The sequence below is a fragment of the Falco biarmicus genome, chromosome 6 (genome assembly GCF_023638135.1).
Source record: "Falco biarmicus isolate bFalBia1 chromosome 6, bFalBia1.pri, whole genome shotgun sequence".
Taxonomy (NCBI): domain Eukaryota; kingdom Metazoa; phylum Chordata; class Aves; order Falconiformes; family Falconidae; genus Falco; species Falco biarmicus.
This window is the reverse complement of record NC_079293.1, coordinates 43,613,911-43,635,374: the sequence shown is the minus strand read 5'-3', so window position 1 is coordinate 43,635,374 and position 21,464 is coordinate 43,613,911. Positions and strand designations below refer to the sequence as shown.

Below are 21,464 nucleotides of genomic sequence, written 5' to 3'. Positions count from 1 at the left end.
GCAGCTGTGGCCTTGCCTCAGCGGCAGTGGGTTGATTGACATGGACGATGTGCAGCTGTAGCTTGTTCCATTAAGTGGTTAAATAGCCCTGAGGATTGGGGCAAAGGCAGTTTGATGGAGGAGGGGCAGTGTGATCTGATCTCTGGAGGATGGAGATACAGCACAGACAGTAGAATCTGACCTACGGTAAGAGTCTTGTTGCAGCCTGCTGGTTTGTTTGTGCTGCAATGATTGGTGCCCTGTGTGAGGCTGAGTTGAACTCCAACTACAACAACTAGTGCCCAAAGTAGCTGAGATGAGTGGGAGAACCTGTGACCCATAACAGATGCTGTGAGAGGTGAGCTGTTGCAACTAATCAATATAGGTGTATTGCAATATTTGTTGTCCATCTTAACTCAAATTGCAACTTTTGGTACCCAACATAGATGGGGACTAATTGATATGGGTGCAGAAGAAGAAAATTCTACGTTAACAATGCTTAGAGATACATTTGAAAAAAGTGTAAAGAATAACAAGAAGGCAATAAGAACTTTGCCAGGATGGTGCAAAGTAAATAATGTGCTAGTTATGCTGAAAAATGTCGGCAGTGTTCAGACATGGCAAAATGCTGGAAAACTTCCTTGAGGCTGCCTCAAGGGCTGATGAAATTGCAGCAACGTTGCTAACAACATGGAGATTAGTCTTAGATTTACTAGAACAATTAAATGTGGACAGGGAGATGAATTCTATATCTGCAATGCTTATGGATATAGTTTAAGAAACAGGTGTAAAATATGACAAAATGGCAATAAGAATTCTGCTAGTGTGGTCTAAAAAGTATGATTTGCCAGTTACAGTGAAAAAGGCTTTCAGCATTCAGACATGGCAAAGCATTGGAAAGGTACTTTTTGAGGCTGCCTCAAGGGGAGACAAAATTGCCACAGCTACATACCGTCAATGCCAATCAGCCCACTGCTTTCATTCCTCCACAATCATCCATGTGAAATTTGGGTGTTTGGGCACCACTTAAAATTTTTAAAAGACTTCAGATTTCCTTAAAAGAGCAGAAGATGGAGACATGCTTGGCATAGTGCTATTACACCAACATGACAAGGCCTCTTGTTTTTGATACCCTGGTAAGCATCACTCTTAGCCTTGAGCTGGACTGAGCCTAAAGCATTAGGAGGAGAATCTTGAAATAACTTGTAACTTTTTGGCTATTAAATTCAGTAGCCCACATGTCTCTTAAGTACGCTTTTAAGTATCAGGTCTTCTTGATGAGCTTCTGTTTTGCTTCTGTTGTCTTTTCCAGTGTGATGCACTGTCACAGAAGGTACGAACTCAAAGAAAATCCTCAGCTGCCGGGGATGTCTGGGCTTGGCCCATCGGGAACAAGACATGAAGGTCTAATGGACACAGTGCACTACTTCTCTCCAGCCCAGTCAGAACTCTGGGTTTTCATGATTTAGCCAGGATTTCATAGATCTCGGAGTGAAACAACTCATGGATGCCATTCATGCAGCCTCTCTGTTTCTATAACTGTGCTATATGAACAATACCCACACCATTAGGTATTAGCACTGTTGCGCTCTCTTCCCAGCCGGAACAGTGACAGCAGATGACACACTGGCTCCTGTGCCTTCAGGAGCAAGCATCAGTTCTGATGTCAGTTTGCATTTTGCTTAGAGGCCAAATGAAAATGCACCAGCGGAGACCCCTGGAGCAAGAAAACAAAACCACCAGAGTCCTGCCAACCCCTGCAGGCACCTTTCCCCAAGGAAGGAAAGAAACCACTGGGAAGAGCCAGGGCTGGAGCTCGGGAGGGCCTGGAGACAAAGAGAAGCTGAGGCTGGGTGAGCTGCAGGCTGTCCCCAACACCAGCCAGTCCTATGCTGACATAGACACACTGACCAGAGTCCTCAGAGGGGGATGGCAAGGGGTAACTGCCTGTCTTTGTATTTTTCAAAGCTCTTTGTCCCAAACTGGTCCCACACATCTTGGTTGTGTTGGTGAGCAGCACCTGTGGTCTCAAAGGGCCTGAGAGGATCCCATCTGCCCTGTCTGATCCCCAGGCTGTGTGCCAGCATGGGGTCTTGTCTCCACTGTGCATGGGGACCCTCCTGAGGGATGTGCCTGGCCTCCGCCAAGCAGCCTCCCTGGGCTACCTGCCTTTGGCACCGAGAAGCCTTTGCCCAGAAGAGTGTCTTTCATCCCTGTTTCTTCATTCAAACTGGCTTCTTTGTGTCACAGGTGGAAAGCTGTCTGTGACAGCAAGATGAGGAGCGAAGGTAAGGGAAAGTCTTAGCAACTGAGCTGGGAAATTGAGATCAAAAGGTAAATATGGCTGGCTGCAGTGTTTTCTGCCAGCTGCATGCTATTCATGCTGCTGCAAATAGAGGTGCTGAGGCTCCCAGCAGCCAGCAGAGCTGGAAGAGCTCTGAATGCAGAAGGAAAACACTACACGAATGTCTCAAAGCAGCTTGCTGTGCAAGGAAGCTTATTTATTCCCTGGGTCCTGATCTTGCTTTGGCACTGGGCGCTGTGCAGTCTGTCATGGGCAGGGTGGGCCTCACATTGAAGATGATGCCTATCTTGAAAATCAGCAATAAGAAGAAAAAGGCTTCAGAAGTTTTGTAAGTGGTGGCAGCAAGAAGTGAGGAAAGGTCTGTGCACAGCAGCCCTTGTAGATGATGATACCTCTCCCAAAAATTAAGAAGGAAAAAGGCTCTGAGTGTTTTGCAGGTGGTATTGAAGCTGACTGCTTAGTGTTATGCTGGAGCTGGTACTCAAAGCCTGGATCTTGCTGGGAAAATTAGTTCTTGTTAGACCTGATGGTATTTCTGCCCTCCTGGGTGTTAACTGTGCTATGGATTGTGGCTTTATTCGCTGAATTATACGGCTGCAGCACCTAAGTGAACCCCAGCTGATGTTTCTGAGTCTGGAAAAGAATAAGCAAGAGTGAATTGGCATTGAGATGGAGCTGGGAAAGAGAATAAAAGGACTATGGGATTTCTCATGCCTTTACACAACCCTCTCTTGTGTCCAGACCTGCAATGGAGGAAAGGCCTTTGAAAACTCAGACTGTATCTGAAGGATTTCTATGCTCAGTTTTCACTTGTGTCAATTGTAAGCTGGCACTCAGCTCCCTTATCCAACTTTGAAATACCCCATGGTAGATGAATGTCCCGAAGTTGCTAAATGAATCAATAGCTGAAATGGGGACAGAGCTCAGTGCCAGGCTGTAATGCACTGAGTTTTTCCCCCAACAGTGTGACTCCTGCCAGACTGTCCTATATGAGCACTGGGTCCATGAGTCTGTGCAGATCCTGCTGTTAGGGACAACAGGAGGGCAATGCTTTCTTATTCTGTGTGGTGGTTCACTTAAAAAAAACCACCAAAACCAAACATATTACCCAAGCACAAATGGCAAGGTGGAGGGCAGGACATGCAGAATAGCCACCTCTCAAAAAGGGAAATATTGCTCAGAAGGAAAATCTCTCAGCTCTGCTGGGGAATTGCAGCCTGACAGGGACTTCCACCCTGCAGAGCTGGTGCAAAGGTACAGCACCAAATGATAAGAATAATGAGCAGCAGCCGCAAAACCAGAAATAAGCCAAAGATCCTCACAACTGCAATACAGAGCTTTAGGTGGGAAATTAATCTTTAGGAAACTCAAAAGTTAATAGTACTGGACCAGCTTTGTGAGGAAAATGACATAATTCAGGCCTTAATGCTGATTCATACACATTTGGAATCTCAGCACTTGAAGGCTTCAGTTTCTAAATTAGCATTGCACAGATGCACAAGAAAATCCTTGCACAGTTAATAGTTGCTAGGTATTCCAGGCACTATTTTTAAGCAGAAAAAAACCCCACCCAAGCCAAACCCTGCCCCAAAACAATTGCCAAGGTAGCTGCCAGATTAAAATACAGTTGAACTGTTTTGCTTCAGTGTTCAAGCAACATGTGTATCATACATCGCAGGAAAACAAATTTGTTCTTACCTCCTTCCCCAAATAAAAAGACATCTATTTGTCAGTGCATTTCAAAGTCTAAAAGGCACATAGAAAACTCCTATACTGTAAGTTTCTGAAAACATTGCTGAGATTCAGCTTCATCAAAAGCCATCACTCTCAATGGCGGTATTTAATATTTTGCTTTGATAACTTTGTGGTTTGTCTATTTCAGTGTTAGCTTACAAGAGCAGCTAAAGAACGAAGGGCCAACACTTCAGGTCTGTCAAAATGCAAATCACAGAGGCTGACAGGACTTTGTGAGATCAGAGGCTCTAGCTGAAGTCTTTAGGGGTACACTGCTCCACAGCACTGTCCTACCTGCCTTTCTTGTAACAGAGGTAAAAGCACATTGTTCTCTCTCTCTTTCTCTTTCCCTGTATCATTAAGGACAGCAAAGGCTACAGTGAGCCCTCTGTACTGCACAGACCTCCCAGTGTCAGCAGCCCAGGAAGCAGCAGGTGTTACTCTTCTGCCTGTGCTCAGGGGCTGTACGAACACCACAGATGTTTGGCAGCACATGCTGCTGGGCATTCAGGAAAGCGATGGTTCATCACACCCTGGGATTAAGGCTGTAGGATTGACAGGTCTGCTTAGCCATAGTGGGGGAGACTGGTCTCACCTCAACCTTCATGCAGTCTGTTGGAGGGGAGCTGGGGAAATGGCTTTTGTTAAATTATTGACTTCTTTTGAGTCCCTCCACAGCACTGAAATCCCACATCTCTAGGTGGTGCTTGCAAGGAAAATAAACTCTTTGTGCATTGCAAAGACACTCTGTGTAAGGCAAATGGAGTCAGAGGGAGCTGAGCAGAGACTTTTTTACCCTGAGCCAGTCCCCCAGGCACACCGCCTCCCCAGCAAGGAGGTCTCGCAGATCCTGCTCCTGCTGCAGACTTAGAGCAGCACAGGGATGTAGGAGTCCCATACACCACACTGTGGTGGGTGGGGGGGTGGGGGATGGATCTCATGCCACCTACATATTGCATGGTGTGCAATAAATCAGTGGGTGGATTGAATGTCATAGATACATACCACTCCTAAACTCTTATCTGTCTGCACTGGTATCTGTGCCAGCTGCTTCTCCACCTACCTAGAGGCCTTTTGGTTATGGGAACCCACAACTCACAATGATATTTTACTTCTGTGGAGATGTATTGCTTACGCCCACCTTTGAAATCGAGTAGATACCAGATGCTCTTTCTTGGTACCAAACATGACCTGCTCTCCCAGGTGGAAAGCAGTCCCCTTTTCGGTGATTTACTAAGAACTGGAAGTTGAATTAGCAAGGCAAAGAACACCTTGCTTGTTTTTTGAGTTGGATAGGATTTACCCATAGCACTGGAAATGGAAACCAGTCATTCTGCTCTCATCTGCCATCTCTTGGAGCCTGCAGGATTTGTCAAAATGTGGGTCCAAGTCCAGATATAGGGCCTGCGGTAGGGCCACACACTTGGCTGTGTTACATTTCCTTATCTCCCTTCTTGCTAATATTCTTGTTGGGAATCTTACGTAGATAAAAATAGGCCTTGATATTCGCTACAGCGTCTGCTGCTTCTTCCCAGTGATTTGCAGACAGGTACTTGCCAAGTATCTAGTGAGTCATTTATTTGGGAAAAAAACCCCTACCACAACAATACAATCTGCAAAACCACGCTTTTCCCACTCCCTTGTAAGAAATATTTTTAACAGCCACTCAGACCTTGTGTAGAACAGCTATTAGCAATCTGCTTCTCTGTTTTTCCCTAAAGAGTGATGAATACAGCTCCAGGGGCCCAATTTCCATTGCCTTGTGCTTCTGATAGCCACTTACTCCATGCAAAGTGGATTCGACACACTAGCCTGGGTCTAGAGACCTGGCTTACTGAGCAGAGCTTGGGCAGATAGACATGGACTGGGCTGGTGGAGTTGCCAACCCTGTCCTCGGCAGGAGGTTGGAGACCAGTGCTCAAGTATGTGAAGCTGCTTTGTTGCTCTGTGGTCCTGGATCTGTCACCCATTTACCCAGTGTAAAGCTACTTCAGATGGGCTTTTTCAGCAGCTTGTGCAACACTGCCCAGGGTCCTCTGGAGGGGAGTAATTGCTGTGTTGTCCTGAGGATGCTTTTGTAATTGAGTTCACTTGAACAGCAGAACCTTTATGGAGACATAGATAGACTAGACTTCAACTAAAAAAGAGGGGGAAAAAAAAAGGGGGGGGGGGGGGGGGGGAGGAAAACCTCTACAAGCAAAGATACCAAACTTTTTTTTGGCACTTACCACTGAGTGCGGTGTCATTCTGTGTACTCCAGCAGTGCAGTAGTTGTAGGTGGACTGACCCCCTCAGAGAAGGGCTCTTGCAAGGCTATATCCAAACCAAGGAGCTACTAGAAACAAGCCTATTCACAAGTTTAAAAAGAAAAAAGGCTAGAGTTTCTACATCTAGTGCCACTTGGGTCTGAAAATCTCAGCAGCGCTTCAGTAGAAGCATTTATACTCCCATCTTACGGAACCCCAAGGTGAGGCATGCAGCAGTTCAGGAGTCACCAAAAAGTCAAAGTGTTTGTGAGTTATAGAGCAGGATTCAAGTACTTTGCTCTGTTCAGAGGCAGTCAAAGAAGGAGCACAAGGTGCTTGGGATGGATCATTGTCTACTGGTTATAGCTGTCAAGAAAGCATATTTGAATTTTTTGAGTTTCCCTGATGGGAGAAGGTGACATCTCAGTCAAACACATGGAGTATTTCCAGCAAAGGGTTGGTGTTTCCCCATGTCCTTGGGAAGCAAAATTTCCTGTCATTTGCCATTGAATTCTCTTTTACAATGTCAGCCTGAGTGCATACTTCCAGTGCTCCTGATTTTATTAGGAAGCCAAAAACCTGGGATTTGCTTTCCAAACAAAAATCCCCCAGTTCTCCACCATCTTACCTACATGCCACAATCTAATCAATACCTACCTCCATTTAGGCATCCTATCATTTCTCACACAATGCTGAAAGGCCCTGGAACAATTAATTACTAGGCATGACTATTTTCTGCTTAGGAGGCAAAAATTAACAATCTTGGCATTCTGTTTTTAAATAATAAATAGAAAATTTATTTTACAGCATTTTCAAGATCATTTTGACAAAAAGGCAGTTTTCATCAAGCATTTGACAGTCCAAAAGAAAGAACTTTTACAGGAAGCTTCATAGCTCATACAACTACATACACAAGGTGAGTTCTTGCTCTTTAGATATATTTACGTATGTGTATGTTTCCAGTTTTAACATTTACAAACTAAAAGCTAATATACTGAATTTCAAGAAAACTCCTACTCATAATTACATTGCAGTAATAAAATCAGTGCTTAATATGTTCAAAACAGACACATATGAAAACAATATAGTACCTTGCCACATTGCTGTCCCCCCATCAATATAGATCTGTTACATTTCTCTTTCTTATCTATCGCATTTCTTCAAAGATCAGCTTCCTAGTACTACCTCTGTGCTACTGAAGTGTTTTTGGAAATAGCACAACAAATCTTACACTAAGATTATATGAAGATAGAATTCATTGCCAGTGTAGTGATCAGCAAAGAAAATATGGCATTTTTCTCATTGCTTTAATGAGTAATCAGCATTAAAAAACCAGAAACAACAAAAAATTACCCCTAAAGGCCCCAAGCAGGCAAAAATCAACCAACAGACCCCCAGGTGTCTTTAGTTCATTATAGAGACATCAATCTATTGACAAAGACATAACTGTGTCTTTGGGCAAAGTCGTTTCATGCTTTCCACATTGCAAAGATAACAATTGGCCACTAGTCATACTGAAAGGAGCAAACATCGTGAAAAGAGGATGAGGAAAAAAGGCTCTATCTGGTTTTGAGCACCACCCAAACTTTCCAATACCACTACTACAAGTCAGACCAAAATGATGAGATTTGGATCTTCAGAGACTTGATGACTGGCAGCAGGACTTCTTAAAATTCAAGTGAGAAGAAAGAAAAAGAATAGAAATATGCTGAATTCAGAAAAACTGTGATAGAATATTCACAAGAAGCATGATTAAAATCAGGTTTTGCAACTACATTGATATGAAGAGATTCCTTAAAAATATCTTTGGAAATAAAGTATAGAACTGTGGGACAGATCCTCAGCTAAATTCAACAACACAATCAAAGTTCATAGCAGCTAAAATCCTGTCCCGTATATGTATAATACACACGTTTATAAATAGGGTAATAATAAATACAATTAAGTTCAAGCCACAGCAATTAGACCTGGACTTTGAACATGCCAGCCATTAGGGAGCTTTGGATTAGATGTATTTCTAAGTAACACGTGAAGGACAGAAGAAGAGGAATGAATGACAGAACTACAGCTGCCTAGAAGTGGTGTTTAAGATATAATATTGTATATTAAATAGAAGTAAAAGCATATGGAAAGAGCATGCAACTAAACATCACAAAGAGATTAAAAGAACCATCTATAACAAAACCTGGGAATTTATGCACACATTAAGCACTGATGAAATTTCTTGTCTGGACATGATTTTATTTTAAATTATCTGAAGCAACAAAATAGTTGAATTACTTTTCCTGTCTCACCTTTATACTGGCATGTGCAAGATTTCTAAAACAGACTTTTTTCTTTTTGTTTTTTTTCATTAACACACTTGCTGCAAACATGTAAAATAACAAATCTCAATACACTTGTTATTAATACCATATGTCTACTTCATAAAATATCTGCAAAACAAGGCACCCTATTATAAGGGTAACAATCTCAGCTTGTATATGAAAAAAAAATATGTTAGCACAGCATACAAACCTCCAAAGATCTATTGAGTATTTGTAACAATGTGATATAAAACATGATTTAAACATAAAAATATTCATAGTATAGAAGACAATCTTCCAGTGGTAGCTATAGGACATTACGCTTCACACATACCATACACACGCATACAGAAACACAAACGTACACTCACTCTCTTGCTTCGAGACTGACTATAACCCCCAGTACGGAATTGCCTTTCTTTCCGAGTAATAGTTGTTGCTCTAAGTATACAGCTATTTTCCAATGTATTTGATTCCAAAGTAACACAAAGGAATGATGTAGTCACATGGCAAGTATGTTGTATTATGAAAAGTTAGTCAATAAATATTGTTCTGCTACAGGAAATGTTGTGTAACAGTTCAGTCACATAGTTTGCAATCTTATACAAAAGGGCAGTTTATCTAAGTCCTTATAGTATTACAAGTACTACAGCAAGGGCTTTCTTCAGAAACCTCAAGTCCTAACTTGATAATATTTCTGGCTCTGTTCACCATCAGCGTTAAAACAGCCCAGATCCCCCAAAGAGCAGCCTAGAGTATGAAGAACAAATTGTTCAGACAAAAGTCAGTCAGAGCCATGTGCTTTCACATTATCTCAGCTCCTTTCCCCCAGACACATTATGCAGTTCTACCACCTATAGAAACCAGGAAAAAAATATTTATGCATATATGTCTCATATACAAATAGCTTCATTCCTCCTCACCACACTTCACCCTTCTAGCTCCTGGGTGTGTTGGTTCTGTAGCAGACAGCAGTCATGAGATGTACTAATGACTTCTCCAGGTGATACTTCCCAGAGTCCTTTTCAAGCATTGCCAAGAGAGGGTGTGACTAAGTGTAATTTTTTTTTTCCTGTTGTGTTTTTTTGCTATAGAAGTTGTCTCTTGGGTTTGTGCTTTGTTATGGTTTCCTATCTTTTTATCAAAGTACAATACTTTTGTTTTCAACAGCTAGAGAATTCTGAGCCCTCAGAATGGATTTTTTTTCTTTTTGTTTCCTTTTACTTTTTTAAGTGCAGGATGAAGCTTTTTCCCTGTCACATGTGACTTTGTTCTCTGCTCGCTCTCTCCCCAGCCCTGGGAGACTTGTCTCCCCAAGACCTCCCAGCAGGCAGCTGCCAAAGTCCTTCTTGCTTTGTCTCTTGCAGCATCTACAGAGTGGATGAGCTTTGTTTGTAATCCCTCAGGATGACAGAGGCATAGGTCACATCTGGGGGCGTGCAGAGCACTGACTCTGAGACGGGTGAGCTGGGCACAGAGCTGCCTGAAGCCACTGAATCCCGGAAAGGGGATGGGGGTGTCAGTGCCGGAGAGTCTTCCAGAGTCAGTTTGCTGGTCGATGGCTCCTCATCCTCCTCCTCTTCTGGGTTCTTTTCATAGACGTATCCCTGAATGAGCTTCAGCTTCTCGCTCTCCACTTCGTCAGCTGGGGGAGACAGGGGGTCCTCACTGAAGGCAGCTGCCTGGAAAGGTGGCAGGGGCGGCTGCTGTGGTGGGGGGGATTGGTAGGGGGGCTGCACACCATTCCCCGAGCTGGGTGCTGGGAGGATGGCATTGAAGTCAGGGATGCCAGTGGCAAGGTTGTTGACCACTCCTTGCAGCTGGTCCATGAGAGACCGTGGCTGCAGGGGCAGGGTCTTGGGGGGCTGCTCTGGCAAGAAGAGGGGTGTCTCTTCCACTGTGGTCTGCAGCGGGGGAGTCGTTGCGACCCGCCTGTGCACCACCATGGAGGGGCTGCTGGGCTGGTTGAGGTGAATAGGCTCTCGATCTTCCTCCTCCACCACATTGCACAGAGTCTTACTGCTGATGTCGGTAAAAGTCAGGCTCTTGCTTTGGCCGTGGTAGCTTTTAGTGAGGGGTTTGATCACCGCTGTCTGATTGCACCCTGTCTCCTGGCTCTTCACATGCACTGAGAGTCTGTGCCACATGTGTTCCCCCTTGGGACCTTGTCTTCCACCTGGTTCAGACCATGACACAGACTTTCCATTAGAACTATGAATAAAATAAAGATGAGTTTATTTGCATTTACATTACACAGATACAGGCAGTATAACAAACAAACCTACAGAAATACTGATTGCTTTGCTTCATTAAAAAGCACACCCCCCCCCTCCAGTTCTTCACGTCGTCCCAGAAATACTACAGAAGGAAACAACATTGTGCTTTAGCAGCAGCAACTATGCTAATTTTCATCCAAAGGCAATTACTCCCTGCTGGTTACCCACCCTACAGCCAGCCTGGAAAGCCTGGCCCGTGGGAAGGGCTCTGGGAGGGCTGGATGTTTTGAGGACTTTAGCTACGTCATTTTGTACCCAGGTTTGCTCACCCCACCTTGCAGGGGGGAAGAAAAAAAAGGGGAAAAAAGTCACAGGAAGAACTTTAGTTAAGTCTGATTTGCAGCTTATAGGAAACATTTCCAAACTGTTGGAAGAACAACCCACAGCCTTAGCTTTTGGCACTCTGGGTAGAGAGAGGAATTGTTACTAACCCCTCCTTCCCTTTTTATTCCCTGGCCCCATTTTGTACTAAGGAACAGATTAGCTATTACAGCAATGAAGGACTCCCTGGGCCTCCATCAGGTAGGAGGCAAATGCACATCTTCCTGAGTGACTATTATTTACAAACCAGGGTAAAATGCTGGGATTGAAAACAGTTGGTTTGTGTGGGTGGAGGAACAAGCAGCGACACGATCGTGGTGAGTTGAACCCTTTGACTTCACACACAGGCTGGATCCTATCAAAACGCTGGGCTGTTTGGCTGAGCGAGGACATGAGAGTCAGGCCTGTCCCTGAGGAACTGTAGGTTTTTTGCATTTCCCTGTGCTTTTGCTGGGAACAGCACTCAAAGCAGAGTGATAACTCATTAGCAGCTGGTGGGCCAGGAACCTGAATGGTGCTCAAAAGGACCAAGCAATGTTTACTTGCAGGTCAGGCAGTAGATATCATTTACAAATTATAATATACATCACCTGGGTGGAAACCAGAGATGGGGAAAAATTCGGAGATGATTTATGCGAAGCAGCCTTATCTCAGGTTTTCATCCCTCAGGGGGCAGAGGTAAACAAAGTGATTGCAGTGCAGGTGGGAGGCTGGCACAGCAGCATTGCCTCCTCCTACTGCACACACCAGGGGAGATGGCTTCCCTTACACACAGCCTGCAATATTGTTCTAAGTATTTTGCCTTCCCTTGCTCAGATTCCTGTGCTTCTCTTTTTCTTCAGGGAGTAAATAATTACCAGTTGAATTTTGTAAAAAAATATCGACTGTCATAGCTGGAAGAAACGGGTACAACACAGATAATGTATATCTGGCAAAACAGAGAAGAAATGTACATGACAACATGGCATGTTTCTGCTGAGCAGTAAATATTCCTGGAGAAAAAAAGAATTTGAGATGGATCCAAGCTGGGAAATTCATCTCCAACTCCAGACTCCAAACGCTGGACCTGTGACTCACCAACACTGTGGGAACTGGCTTGCAAGGACAGGCCAATATAAAAAAAATTCGTAATTCCCCACAGCACGTAGTTGGTAGGACCTGGAGCTGTTTGGACTTAGAGCTTTAACCTAGAGGGAAAAAAAGCCAAGTTTCCACCTGAAGAATGAAACCTCTGTGTTACAGTGATCAATGGAAAGATAAGAATGAAGGATTAGAAGCATTCCTGTTCTGATCAAAATGAGCTGTGATATGACATTTTTTTGAAGTGCTATAGAGATAAGCAAATGAATGTAACTGTTGGGTGTGAAAGATTTTTAAAGTAATGTTTTAACATACCAAGATCTACAAACTCTTCACACGGAAACACTTTCTGTCTGCTTTAACTTCAAAACAAGTCTCTTCTTGTAGAAAGGAAAAAAGTCAAGCGATCTCATATTGTATTTTGCTGATGCTATAGCTTACAAATCCTGCAAAGGGCTTTTCTGAAAAACACCCCCATGATGATTATCTGCTGTCTGTTATGCTAAGTCCACTTCTGCATCATTTACTTCTTCCTTCATATCTAGCTCTGGTGCGTCATCTCACTTTTGAATCCCTCCTCACACCATCTGTTTAGTCTCTATCTCATTTTGTTCCCAAGATTTTGTATTTTACATCAAAGGCAAGCACTGCTATTTTAAGGAACTCCCTTCCTCTGTCTTCAGGTCTTCCTCCTATTCAGCTCATTTTCCTCCCCCTCACTCTCAAATTCTGCTCTTCTGACTTCTTTCTTCTGTAGCACTCTCCATAATGTACTGAACTGAGCCCAGGTCAGCGGCCATACTTGCATCACACTGCACTGAGGCTGCACTACCCAAACGTGGACTGCAATATCCAAGTGTGAACTAACCACTTAATCAGGATTTGTCTGTTGCCAACTTGCTTTACAGGGAAAGCCGGTGCTGGTGAAGCACCTTGCCTCGGTTTGCCAGACCTTACTGCTCGTGACTCCGATGGCCTTGTGACAAACAGCTTTAGAGCGGCAGTGGCTCTCCATGTGGCAAATCTGGTGATTTCCACCAGAAATTCTCTCTTTTCTGTTACTGTTCTCCTCAGTCTCTTATTCCATCTCTTTTCCTCAACTGGATCTCCTTGCTGTGTCCACGCATCGTTAGCCTGTTAATGAGTCACATTTGAGACAGTCACAAGACTGTCATAGAAATACCTGGGGTCTGTCTTGCTGGATGACTGGTAGGGAGTCACACTGAGATTGACATACTCAGGCAGAATTAACAATTAACAGGTAAGAAAAACACTTGTTATGCTGGAACAAAGACCAGCCATCTTGGATAACATTAATCAACTCTTAGACAAAAAGTAAAGGTGGGGCTGGAGGAGTTCAGACCTGAACTGGGTCTCAGTGAGATAGGAGCTGACTCACTTGTGCAAAGCGGTGATGGCAATCCTGACTGCATTGGGATGCATGGTCACCATTCACTGATTGTCATCTTCTTTTTTGAAGGAAGCATCCGTGGGAGAAGGTGAAGATCAAAATAATCTGCCTGGTATAATGGGAGAAGCGATGATTTTTCCACGCCAAGGTAGGAAAGGGCACCGAGCCAGGTTACAGTTTGGGGTGTTGAAAAAGTGATGTTCAATTGCCCAGTGATGAGGTGGGACTAATTGCTGTTTTCTTGCTTTTATCAATAGGATGGTTACCCATTTCATGTCCATCATTAATTTATTTGCCTTACTAACTTTCTTTCTCCCTTATACAATTTCCCATAGGATGTAGACTTCACACTTACTGCCTAGAAGTGAATTCCTTGGAGTGCCAAGGGATCTTAAGGTTTGTAGTTGTGTATACCCAGCCAAGTACTGTTTCTTCATATAATACAACACGCCAAGTACTATTTCTTCAAATCCTTGCATCTAGCCTAAATGTTCAGACAAGTTCTTGGATATCCTATCAACACATAAGACGGGCTTGCTTTTACATTATAGGCAAGGACATACATTGAATTTAGCTGTTGTTTCTCAATTTTCAACACGGTTTTGTCTAGGGGTTTTGTATTTTGGGGGAATAGACATATTTTTTGTCTGAATTTTTATTAGTTCCATGAACAGATCTGTTGTTATTTTTGGTAATTCAAAGTGCTATTTTTAATATATGCATCGATCTTCACAATATACTCTCTGCATGACTCTGGGGCAGTCATTTTCAAATACTTTCAGGTGATGATTATGGACACTAAACAAGCTGGAAAACAACGTCAGTCTTTAACAGTTACTCATAGAAAGTCTTTAAAAAAACTAATGCACTCAGATCGGAGACTGTGATCCAAAATACCACTGCCCAGTTGTAGAACATGCCTACAGCGTGTTAGATAGCTCACTGTTCGTTGTTAAGTATCTCCAGCTGTCCAAAATCCTGCTCCTGCTTGTGGCTAGGGGTGCCTTAGACTCAAGTCCAGTCATAGGCCAAGAACAGAGTGCTGCTCCTGCCAGTGCTTGGAGGATCTGCCCTCGTTGGCTTTCTTGGAGCAATGTCGAGTCTCAGCACCCCATAACAGGCGGTTCCTCCCCAGCTGCAGGGTCCTAAAGATGCCTTACTTCAGATATTGGGTAGCAAAGGTTTCTTTACATCTTAGAGGCTGAATGCTCCTGAGGTAGAAGAAGATTGCCCCAGTGGTCTAAAGTAACTTAGTCTGTGCAACTCTTTGATCCTCTCACCAGTGAAGCTATAGCCTGAGACCCAGAGCACAGAAAATTCGATGAACTTTCAATCCTGTGTGCTTGAACCTTTGTCCTTTTTGCCTGGAACATTTCATGTGTAACAATCCCTAACTGATACCACATGAAATGGTTAAGCAGGGTGATGTATGCTCTGATGAGGTTAACTTTAGGAACCAAGGACGTATTGGGAAATGGCTTCTCATCTGTTGTAGTGCTTGTCACTGCTAGAATGAAACAGCTGGAGATGCAGTCAGTCAAAGAGCTTGAAAAAGAGCTCTTCCAGTTAAAAAGGAAGGGACATTCCTTGATTTGTTAGAGTTCATCCCCTGTTTCATCCAGTTAGGAAGCCAGAGTTGTGGTCTGTTATCTTCTTCAAGTGGCCATGAGCTAAGGGAGCATCTTAAGCTTGCTGAGATGAGGGATACAGTCAGTTGGGCCAGGTCTGGTGGTGTTAGAAAAGATTCAGAGCACAGTTTTATGATATAAGGGTAGGGGTTTTTTAAGCAGCAATGGCAATGAACCAGTGGAAGAGGTTATAGGTGAAGTGACATATATATTCTTTTTGTTTCATTGTCAGACTGATGCTTTGGCCAAAACTACCTCCTTGTAGTCACTACATTAACTGAAAAGCCACAGCCAGCAGAATGCATTGGGATAACCTAGCGGTCCCCTTGTACGAAGAGAAGATCTTAGGAATGAACGTTAAATGCAACCTGAGAAGGGCCTATCAAATTAAGTCAGCAAAAATTAGGTCCAAACCAAACCCTGAACTACCTTACCAGCAACCAGACAAGGTCAGTGTCAGGTACTGCCCAGTCAACAAGTGATGCTCCCACTTTCACAGAGTGGGGCAGATACTGGCCGCCTGACAGCTGTGCTCCAGAACACAGCACCCGCAGGGCTGTCCCTGTGCGCTTACGCAGGGCTGGCCAGCATTTGGAGACAGCAGGGAAGCAGAACAAAGGCAAGACCCCATCCAAAAGCTGTGTATTGGACAAAACATCTCTCAGCCCAAACAGCAGTTGCTGATGGATGCCCTCCTAGGGAAGCCAGCAAGGGAACTTCTGCCCTGTGCACAGAAAGGCAGTTAGCCATCCACAAGCTTTCTCTGACCCTGCAGTCATGCAAGAAGCAGTAACAATCCCAAGCTTGTCACTCTGTCCTGCTGCAGCCTCACTGCTCCCAGGTCTCAAGCTAAAAAGCTTAACATTTAAGGGTAGTACCTGCACTGCAGCACATTGCAGGTTCTTTGCTGGTATCCCCAAGGTCTCTTACACTATTTTCTCCATTTAGATAAGGCCACTGGGGCGTGAAATTTGATTAAGGGAGTGAACTGCTTTTAATCCAGGGTAGTGATATCTCCCTGTGCTAAACAGGACCCTCCTCTTGGAGCTGCAGCAGTCAGCCCTGCCACTCATTACAAGAACAAGCCATGCTGGTTAGCATGTTCCTACAAAACTAATTTTTGGAGCATTGCTTCTAGAGACTCATCTTTTTTACTAGGTTGAATTTATCTGTGGCTCACCGAAGGGTGAAGGAGCCATCGTCTACCACAGTCCCTATGGGGTGTATGCTCAGGTTTTTGCCTGATATTATCACCTAAAAGAAAAAAGGAATCACAAACCAATTTTAGCCTTTGTCCATTTACGCTGTAATCTATCTCAGTGATCAGAGGACCCTACAAAAGCTCTCACAGTGTGACTCCCTTGCTTTCTGTGGTGCTGTGTAATTAAAGCAAAATTTAACCTCTTGTGTTTCTGGAAATTTAAATTACTAACTTTTCCTTGTTGCTCCCCTCAGGGTTTTTTGTTGGGTTTTTTTTTAGGAACAAGTTGCCTTGGCCATGGGACACAATGTTCCACATAAATCAGAAAGCTGTTTTAAATGTATGATGGAAACTGCTAGACAAGATACAGGAAAACATATCACGCAGAACTGATGAGCACAAGCCCAAAGCCACCTTTCCAATCTCCTGTCTTGCCACTGGCTTATGTCAAGTAAATCTAGCCCGTTCATTTCCTTCATTAGTTACTGTGCTGCAGAGGTTAAGTATTGCTTTTATCTGAGCTACACACAGGCTTTCTATTTAAAACTGATTTTTTGCTGATTTTTTTTCTTTTTTTTAAATTGGAATATTATTATACAGTCTGTAATGTGGATGCAGTAGCTACGTCTAGCCTGAGTACCCTGTGACATGATCCCGGTTTCTATTCACAGGGTCCTGAGGTTGGGGTCAGACCCTTGGGGCAGTATCAGAGGGTGCCAGTGCCCTCCCTGCCCCTGGCTTTATGGCCTGGTCACCAGACAGGGAAAGCAGGAGGCAGGAGTGGGGTCACACACTTTACGCTTTTACTACCATGGAACCGGGTTGCCGCCAGGCTCATACCTGGTCCCAGGGGCAAGGAAGTACTCCCAAATCCAACAACTCGGATATAGTCAAATACCCCTAAATAAAGAGATTTATTCATTTTGGGACTTAACAATTACATATACGTGCACAGGTACTTTTGTACAACTGTAAATTGGGGGGTTGTGGTGGAGGGCAGCGTGAGAGAGATGCTCACTGCAATGTTTCAACATAGCTGAAGTCCTACAGCTTTAGCACGTATCACAGATCTTACTTACCCAGCTCAACAAAGGTGTGAGAATATTACACTGATAATGTGTATAAAGGGCTGACTACTAATTATAATTACTACACATAAATTTTTTGTCTCGTCTGAGATATAGAAGTAGTGAAAAAACTTTGGTTCACCACTGTGTTCACCAATTATTTTGAAAAAATGTCACATAGCTACAAACGTGTTGCTTGGAGAAAACAACTTATTGTAATAAATAATACAAAGTTCAGGATAAAAAACAGTTTGTCCCAAATAGCAAGTGAATTCTTCCAGTGTTCAAGAAATGAAGATCAGAAACCTGAAAATCAAAATGAAATTAAAAAGTGGTCTTACTAATGAATAGTTTTTGAATCTGTTGGTTGGGGGTTTTTTTGTTATTAATAAGTAAACCCCATCAAATATTCAGAATTAATACATCCTACTGAATCACTTTATAATTATTTTTCAGGATTTTAAAGTTTGTGCATGAAAAAAAGCAGGATGTGAGTCATCATAGATCCTCAGTATCAATGGAGAAGCACATTTGTGTTATCTGTAGATGTGTCTCGTGCTGCACATTCAAATAAATGTATATGACAGTGCAGCCAATGACCATATCTGAACTGAAGCATTTATTCAGGCAGGCTCAAAAGGGAGCACAGCTAAAAGAACCTGAAAACTGAAAATTACAATGTTTTGGGCAAAGGGACCTGGAAAGCTTAGGAACATGGGAAGAAAATGATAGAATGAAATTAATTTAGGAAAAGTGTAGGTGGGTGCAACTAAGACAGAATAGTCTTAGGACTGGAAGGCTGTGAAGATCAAAAGCCTTCAAAAAACATTGCATCAAAAGAAATACTATGGGGAAAGATCTAGAGCTGCTAGAGCTGCCGTTGAATGAAAAACACTAATTAATGAACTCTGAATATAATAAACCTGCAAAAATAGTCCAAGAATTTTGTGTTCCTCACTCAAAAGCACCACACCATGGTACGGAGATTGGGAGGTTTTTCCCATGAATGCAATTTAATAGTAATTAAGATGGTTGGCAGTTTTTCCTTGCTTTCTGTAATCCTCTATGGTTCTAATAGGAAATTATTTGGGGCACCATGTTTTTTACCAGAAGCATATTGACAAGCTGGAAGCTGTATACAGAACAGCAACAAAAAGCCCCCATTGGGGATAGAGAGGTAACTGTGAGAGAAAACTAAAATATCTGAATGTATTCAGTTTGACTTCAAACATCTGAAAGGCATTAGCACTGAAGCTGGAAAGTATTTCACATAGCATACAGATGCACAACTGAGAGCCCTAGATAAAATTACAAAAGAGACAAATTATACTGAAAATCCAGAATATTTCCCAGTCAATAGCTGTATCAGAGAAGGAATAAATTCCTAATGAACTGGTAAAAGCCCATTGATCTGGATACTTGCTGCCAAAAAGTGTACAGCCCTTGCAGGGGTACCAGTCAATGAGGTCTTTCTCCCACTCTAAATTGTCAGATTCTCTGGTATACTGGAGAATAAAATAAACTCCCAACATTTCAAACAGTGCTTGAAGAGCCGTCAGACTTGCCTTAAGATGCCCCCATTTTGAGTGCAAACTTAACCCAGTTGCCACAGGAAGCTTAGTCATGAGGCCCCTTGTTTGTATCAGACAGCTCTCCCTAATATGCTGCAGCAGATAAAGCAGCTAGTAAAGACTGCGGGTTTTCTGGGTGTATCTGAAAGTTTCCATGGTAACAAATGTGCAGCTTCAGAAGAAAAGAGCCCTGAAACCCAAAACTGATGTTTCTGAGTTTTTTAATATGATAATATTTTTTTATGATTCTATATTTTCAGGATTCTGCATTTTGGACCATCTCCAGGATCACACGGATGATGGAGATCAACATTAAGACAGTAACTGATGCTAAGTATTGTGTACATCAAAACACTAGAGAGTTTCAAGTCCCTAAATCTAATTGCTTGTAACTGGAAGGCAAGGAAAACCATAGCGCCCGTGGTGATTGCTGGCACGTTGGGGTAGCGAAGCAGGGCTTCCTCAGGAAAATCCGGACTCACACACTGCTGCAGTTCTGGTGACCGAGGCTCAGGCAGGAGGCCAGGGGGTGGCCATGGGCAGCTGAGGACACCACGGACACAAGCCTACTGCTCAGTCTGGGCTGCGTGGCCTCAGGAAGCGCGGGCAGTCGGCCGCTAGTGGAGGACATGCCCTTCCCCTGGCCACAGTGCAGCACTGCCCAGCCTCTGAAAGCACCAGCCCTGGCTGGAGGGAGAGGGAAGCCTGATGGGCAGGGACGGGCAAAGCCAAAATGGCAAGCTTCGTGCTCAGCAGGTCTGAAAAGCTCCACTGCTTTTTAAAGCCTTTCTTATCTGTATAGCTGCCACAAGTGTTTGAAGTCTCATTGACTGGTTGGAGTCCCACCAGAGGTGTTCCTCAGGAGCTCATGTGGGTAAGGATTTTTTTTTCCAAAATGAAAAAAAAATCCCAAGCTTTGTCATGCAAAAAGCAGGAGGTTCAGCCTTCCCTGTGCTCAGGAGTTTACAGCCTATGTACGTGCTTTTAAAGCATAATCTGTTGTTGCATTCGCCTTTGCTTCCTAATGGTATGCCTGTGTTGGACTCCCATTTCGTCATCAGTCTTTGCAGACATACAACTGGCAATCTGTGCCCTGGGAATCTGCAGCACTTGTTCCAGCTTGGAAAAGAAGGGCATATTGTTGTCGGACTGGAAGCTAATGTACAAAATGTTTGTACTGCTCCTCACACTGCCTTTGTAAAGTTTGTCTTTCAGGGTGGCAAATCTGGTTGCTGCACAGGCCCTGTAAAACCGTCACTGCTGCTCCAAATATATGATGCCTTGTATATATTTCTTCTGATCAGCAAATCAGAGGGGCAGATTCGATTGAATTAACATCATTTCTACCTGTCTACAAATAGCATAGACTGCCGGAGACATATACAGAGCTAGAATGCTTTGTCGCTGATTAGAAGAGCTGAACAGCATCTCTGGCAGTAAAGAGATGGGGCTGCTCAAAACGCTGTGTCAGCGGATCACAGGCAGCTTTCCACCTAGTCACTGCACAACCTTCCCTGGGGCAGGGAGCAGGACTGTTTCACATCTGCAGTTTATCAGATGGAAATGAGCATAAATCTATCCTGGAAGAAATGAGGCGAGGCTTTGCTGTTTCTGCAACAGCTAGCATGTTTTCTCCACTGGGTTTGTGTTTGCTCAGAGGGAGCAGTATTTGCACTTGTTTCTGAAGAGCTGGACTTTGCTATTGTTGGCTGAATGCAGAATATACAGAATCTGAATATCTTTCAAAAACGATAACAGAAAAATTTCTCTGCTGTTGTTTAAAGATACTTTAGGGTGACTGTTCCTAAGCCAGATTCTGCTGATTTTATTTACATGTGCCTGCTCATGATTTCCCTGTTCTGCGAGTCCTACCAAACCAGTGTTTTCTGTGTTCCCCCTGCTGGCTCTGCAGCAGCAGTTCACTAACAAGCACAGTTAGCAAGAGCTGTGCACAGCAAAGGTGTCTTGCCGTGAGACAGCCACTAGATTCTTGTTTAAAGCACGCAGGATAATGTCATCTCCATGCAAAACTGTAAAAAAGAAAAAAAATGTTGGCTAAATGGAAAAAGAAGATAAAATCAGTACAAAAAAAAAAAAGGATGTATTTGCAAAGTTGTAGGCATTTATAAATAAAATTGAAGGCTTAAAAAAAAGTAAAAGCTGCAAAAAAATTTTTCAGTGTCCTCGTCATCACATCTGGTCAATAAGATTAAGGCATTGTGCAAAACAGAGGACATAAGCATATTTCCCATCTTTACTGGCATGCACCACATTTGTCCCATCATTAGACATGATAAACCAATGAGAAAGAGAAAGCAAGGGGTAAAACCACTCTTTGT

General features: G+C 43.3%; 1 protein-coding gene and 1 long non-coding RNA gene across 3 annotated transcripts in view; one reads left to right on the top strand and one right to left on the bottom strand.

Moving 5' to 3' along the window:
• The first annotated feature begins 249 nt into the window (after window positions 1–249).
• Window positions 250–21,428, top strand: LOC130151834 (uncharacterized). The gene is made up of 4 exons (XR_008822739.1): window positions 250–337; window positions 7,072–7,180; window positions 13,728–13,806; window positions 19,386–21,428. It is a non-coding gene; the product is annotated as an uncharacterized LOC130151834 (long non-coding RNA).
• The window catches only part of GRM1 (glutamate metabotropic receptor 1), a 195,708-nt gene continuing 181,283 nt past the window's right edge, over window positions 7,040–21,464 (bottom strand). The window contains exon 8 of one of the 2 annotated variants that reach the window (XM_056344584.1): window positions 7,040–10,781. In XM_056344584.1, the coding sequence (XP_056200559.1) occupies window positions 9,941–10,781 (841 nt within the window). In that variant the 3' untranslated portion in view covers window positions 7,040–9,940. The remainder of the gene's footprint in view (window positions 10,782–21,464) is intronic. The other variant, XM_056344585.1, reaches the window with a different exon arrangement.